The 6,097-nt window shown below is 41.4% G+C and overlaps 1 protein-coding gene across 1 annotated transcript in view; it reads right to left on the minus strand.

The window, feature by feature from the left end:
• SLCO5A1 (solute carrier organic anion transporter family, member 5A1) overlaps positions 1 to 6,097 on the minus strand; it is a gene marked incomplete at its 5' end in the record, with an annotated part of 73,799 nt that overhangs the window by 36,060 nt on the left and 31,642 nt on the right. Inside the window, one exon of the mRNA XM_009576965.1 lies at positions 3,633 to 3,765. Within this exon, the coding sequence (XP_009575260.1) occupies positions 3,633 to 3,765 (133 nt within the window). The remainder of the gene's footprint in view (positions 1 to 3,632; positions 3,766 to 6,097) is intronic.

A 6,097-nucleotide genomic window follows, 5' to 3' on the forward strand; every position in this document is an offset into this window, starting at 1 on the left:
GCCTGTGATGTAGCACGAGATGAAATTCAAATCCAAAGGGACCATTATGGTAGCATAGCGAGTGCTGGAGATGTCACAAATGCAGCACTGGATGCAATTATCTGCACTGTCTACACTTCACATCTTCCTGGAGAAATATCAAAGAATTGGAAAAGACAAAAGATTATATCAAAAATAATAAGGACACCTACAATAGGAAATGAGAGGTCAGAACAGGATCTGTATTAATTAAAAAGCCCTTGATTTTCTGTCTTCTAAAGTCAAAGAAAATATGCAGAAGAATACCTCAAAAGCATCTGCACAAGCCCTAGGACCACAAATAAAAGCAATTAAAGCTAAGGAAGGACCAGACAGTGCTGGAAGAATTCCTTTAAACTTCTAGGGTGGAATAAAACTATATGGGAAGATCTAAGTATTAAACAGATTCAGAACTAGGCAAACACTCAGAAAAGTGTCAGCAAAAGAAAATTTGATTCAAAGCACCTGACAGACTGCCAAGGGCTACTCCTCAACTAATGAAACCCCTATATAGCACATTAACAGTTCTCAAAGACAACAACATGGTGGATGATTTCTAACAGATATCCCTACAGTTACCACATTTAAATAAAAAGCAGTTTTAAACATTTGATGGGCTGGCATAGACAGCTGGCCTGTAATTTAGCCCAGAGCACCTACAGAAAGCCCAGGTGTGCAAAACCCAGGAGTGCAAACCCAAGTTCTGTGAAACTCAAGGAAGAATCAGATCAGAAATAACCCTGAGAAATAACCACTTACTTTGTTTATCAGGTTTCACAAGAGATAAACCAAGTTACCTGTCCTGCATATATGCAATATACCTCTTAGAAAGGAACAGCTTAAGTAAAAAATAGGCTTTACTGTAATTTTTGTTGCCATATGTATCATAGTTGCTGCACTTACTATTTTGTCTGTAATCATTACCTCCTTTAATAATGGAATTTTTCCACTGGGTCCCTGCGCTAAGTTACATTACAAACCTTACAGCTATAATAAAGGAAAAGATGAGAATCAAAGACATTAATTCACTTCAAAGGAGACAAGGCTGTAAAATCTCAAATATGACTGCCCATTAACTTATCTCAACTGCACCCTGCTTTTAAAAAGCGTGTCAGCTGAAGCAAGTGCTAGACTACTCTTGTATTTCAAATTGTTAGATTACATAAATAAAAATAAACTTGGCTATGCAGCACTTCTCTCCAAGGAGAAAATGTCACAGTCCCAGAAAACAGATTTCAGTGCAATGAAAGTCTACACTTCTAGAGCTCTCTGCAACCAGGCAGTAATGAGCAGCAAGGGACAAAGGACCAATCCTCACACCGTGAGAGTCTTCATTTTAATGGGTGGACAAAGCTTCAGAGAAAGAAAAGAGAATGAGGCGCAGATGCTATGAACACCATCAAACTTCTATGAGAGGCCCCCCCAGATTGTGAAACAAATTACGTGAGATCTGGTAGCAGGGGATACTTTTTAAAAATTAAAGACAGAAAAAATTGAGAGAGACAAAAATGAAAAAGTAATACAAGGACCTGGAACACCCTTCAGGGAAAGCCAGTCTCTACAGATTTAAACAACATGATGGAAAAAGGAAACTGAATGACTTTTACTTTTCTATACTGGCTAGAATACAACTCGCCTGCTGAGATCCTATGACAGCTGATGTCCTGCCCTTGCTTCAGTCATATTTGCATCACTTCTGCTGGCACCCCTGTGCAAAGTTGAAATCATCGGGATATTTTGTTCAGGTGACATTAAACATTAGAGACACATAAAATGCATTTAGCAATTTGACATAAAATCTTCCAAATGCCCGAAATAGGCTTTTTTCCCTATTTTGCTTGCAAGGCCTGGTACAGTAGATGTTCTCAAAGCCTGCCCACAGAAATGGTTGTAAGAAGTGACTTCTCACAACTCTTGCCATAGAGCTCAGTGGTTACAGCATTCCTGTAGGATGCCAGGGATCCATCCCTGGCACTGGGCATCCATCCCTGCCACTCACTTTTTTGCGGGAGGATAGTTAAACTCGTAATTCATGAGCAAGGACAGGCATTTTTCTGCCTGATCTCTCTGATGCATTTGGCTATGACAACATTGCACATATATCCAAGCTAGCTTTAAACGAGCAGTAGTGGCCGTCCATCTGCTGCGGCACAGAGCTTGGTGCAAACGGCCAGAGAAGCAGCAAACTGATGTATCTGTGCTGCTTTGGTTATTTTACCTTCACCTGAGCTGTTTAAGTTAAAACTCACATAGATATGCCCACACTACAAGATAGCTACATCAGTGGTTGCATTATAGATAAAGTCAAAAGTAAAGCTTACCCCACATTCATATAGCCCCACTGATTTCAATTATTAAATATATTTTATGGGCCACTTCACGATTTCTGTTGAAAAGTACCGAGCAGATGCTGACTACCAGTTCTGACATGTGCTTAAAAAAACATGAAACATATGAATTTTATGAAGAATGCATAATATTTTGCTTTGATTTCTAATCTTTTATTCAAGAATAGTCAAAGCATGTTTTTAACACTGCAGCATATGACAAATCTTTTCTGTGAGATAAGTCAGTATATACATGAGAGCACAGAGCCGTTAACCCCAAGGTCATAGGTTAACTGAGCACTCAGGTTTGCCTTTCTCTCGCTGAAAATTCGGCTAGACAGTCCTGTGCAGCAACGCTCTTGGACTGAGTAAGACAAATAAAGCAGCGATAAATCTTCAAAGGCTTAAGAACACTCCAAAGAGAGAATTTTTCACATCAAACTGTCAGGAGACATCACTGCAGGATAAATAGAAACAGATACGATCTGACCGCGATGGCGCAGTGACAAACACTAATCGACACTGCACCCTACACCTAGAAAGTAGAGGTCTCCTCCTGGGATAATGAACTTAAGGCTCTTCTGGGCTTGCACGAAAATTTCAAGGCAGATTTATGAATTATCTGAGAAAAGACAGTTAGAGACCTGCTTCCTCAAAGAGACATTTCCAAGGAGGCCACATATCAAAGGCTGCCCAAAGACATCAGCTAATGATTATGGCCGTTACATCTCAGCACTGCTGGAAGCCTACTATTTAATAGAGAATAATGTCACGGTTTACATCATATGCTGCCTAAACACGAGCCATCACCCTGAGAAACAAGACTGGAAAGGCTCCTAGACCAGGGTAAACAAAGTCTACCATTTTTCATCTGGGCAGCAGAGCTCAGTGTTTCATGCTGCCTGCTCTGGAAAACCAAAGAAGGGATTAATCCACCTTCCAGCAGGACGGGCTCAGCCCTGGGCAGCAGTGATCCTCGATGGCCTCCTGCAACATGGATATTCTGCCCTGCCATCCCTGTGCTGAGTGCTGTCAGTCAGCACCCACAGTGGTCAGAGACAGTTCTGGAGCAGCCAAAAGCTGCTTTTCCATGCAATGTGCCCGTGTGCTTCTGTGGCAAGCGTTCCCTCTCTGTCAAGGCTAGTGTGTAGTAATCAACAGAAACCTTCTCTTCCTTGGCCTCCTTCTACAACCTTAAACGAGCCCTCAAGGGATACGATTTCCTTACCTGCCTCAATTCCCTACTGGCAATTTAGAGAGTAGTTTTGAAAAATGCTTGATCCTTACCAGTTTCCAATGAATCGGGGATCACTCTGGTCAATATAAACGGTTGTCCTAGGATCAACATAGAAACCAATAAGAAGTCCTCCTAGCAAGTACCCAGCTGCAGGACCGAGTGCTCCCATTACATACATGATGGCTGAGGAAATAAAAGGTCAGAGTCATACATCAATGAAATTAATGTTTCATTAGTTATTTACACATAAAATCCAAAAGTAAAAGATGCTTCTTAAAGCAGGGAGTTTTGTACCCTAAAACCTTCAGAGCCCTTTTTTGCAACCTCCAAAGGCAGCAACTTCTGCATAAGTAACATATTGATAAGAAAATCACTGCTTTCTGTACGTTTTCAGTCAAATTATGGATGGAAGTCTATATATATAGTACACTACTTTGGTATTTTGGATGGAAAGCATACTTGACTTTAACAATATTTTTCATATTTGGTAACATTTCCCTTGATGTAAAACAAAATTTAATACATAAATAGAAAAAAAAAAATTAATGGTAAGCAAACAGAAAAGCAAAGGATAAAAATTGTGTAAGATGCCAAAGAACAAAGTACAACATTCTAACTTAGTTGCCATCAGACTAATACTGGGTTTAAAAGAATGATCAAAGTTGAGAAATCAAACATTCCTATTTCAGAGATTGACAGAATTATGCTTTTATTTGTGTAGCCATGGACTTGCCCGTTTTACATACTGATACCAGCTGACCATACCATATTTCCTGCAAGACTGTTGCTTTATTCAGAACATTTGATCTTTTAAATTTAAAATCTTAATGCTATTTTAAAAGAGATTTGCTAATTTAAAAAGCAAGTAACATGAAAATAGGTTTCTTGTGTGCAACCACACAGACACACATTTTACAACATCATCATGGTCCGAACATTGGATGACAGTGAAATCCTTGTAACTTGGAATAACAAAGGAGATACCAACAGAAGGCTCCTATCCACTGTGTCTTCTACAAGATACTCTTCAGAGTGCAGTCTCCAGTCCTGGTCCTTCAGCCATCCACACCAGGGCATGTGTGAGAAAACACCACAGCTCCCCTTTGGCTTGCATGCCAGTGTTGTCAGGAGCAAGGGAGAGACAGGATCTGGGACCTAGGAAACTTCCTGCATCTCCCAGTAGAGGCATAGTTGTGAGACACCAGTAGGAGCAGATAAAAACATCTGGTCTGTTTGCTGACAAGAACAGAGCTGAGATTTAGGAATCCTGCTCTCATTTCCAGGTTTTGAAAGGCGGATAATTTAAAGGCTGTCATTTGCCTTGCCCTTAAGTCTTGCCAATTCCACTCCTTTCCTTTTCTACTTCTGCAAATCCCAAATCAACTTTTGAACTAAGCCAAGGTCAGTTATTACAACCTTAAATTCAGACATCTTTTGCAAGATCCATATGACCACAACATCAAGACCATAGCCATTTTCCAAAGATTGTTCTCTTGTAAGGGACCAGCTGTATCAGCTGAATGTTCACAAGTCCATGGGGCCTGATGGGATTCATCCCAGATCACTGAAGGAGCTAGCAGATGTTATGGCAGGACCCCTCTTGTTCATATACCAAAGGTCTCAGGAGTCTGGGGAAGTCCCTGCTAGCTGGAAGCTAGTCAATGTTATTCCAATCTACAAAAAGGGCATGAGGGAAGACCCAGGGAACTGCAGACCTGTTAGTCTAACCTCAGTTCCTGGAAAAATTATGAAGAAGATTATACTGGGTACTATTGAAAAGCATTTGAAGAATAATGCAATCATCAGGCACAGTCAACATGGGTTCCGAACAGGAAAGTCGCGTTTAACTAATTTCATATCTTTCTGTGATAAGGTCACCCACCCGGTGGATGAAGGGAAGGCAGTGCATGTAGTTTTTCTGGGTTTTAGTAAGGCTTTTGATACTGTCCCTCACAGCTTCCTTCTGGATAAGTTGTCCAACTGTGGGATGAGTGGATTCACAGAGTGCTGGGTGAAGAACTGGCTGAAGGGCAGAGCTCAAAGGATTTCAGTGAATGGGGCTACATCTGGCTGGTGACTGGTCACCAGCGATGTTCCTCAGGGTTCAATTCTAGAGCCAGTTCTGTTCAATGTATTTATCAACAATCTGGATGCAGGAGTTGAATGCACCATTAGCAAGTTTGCTGATGATACCAAGCTGGGAGGTGCTGTTGACTCTGTTGAGGGACAGGAGGCCTTGCAGAGGGATCTAGATAGATTGAAACATTGGACAACGATTAATGGTATGAAATTTAACAAGTCAAAATGCTGGATTCTGTACCTCGGACGGAGTAATGCCGGGCACAAGTATAAACTGGGAGAAGAGTGGCTGGAGAGCAGCCCTGCAGAAAGAGATCGGGGGTGCTGGTCGACAGCAGGCTCCATACGAGTCAGCAGCGTGCCCTGGCAGCCAAGAGGGCAAACCGCATCCTGGGGGGCATCAAACACAGTATAATCAGCCGGTCAAGAGAGGCGA

Source organism: Fulmarus glacialis, unplaced genomic scaffold, assembly GCF_000690835.1.
Source record: "Fulmarus glacialis isolate BGI_N327 unplaced genomic scaffold, ASM69083v1 scaffold6194, whole genome shotgun sequence".
Taxonomy (NCBI): Eukaryota; Metazoa; Chordata; class Aves; order Procellariiformes; family Procellariidae; genus Fulmarus; species Fulmarus glacialis.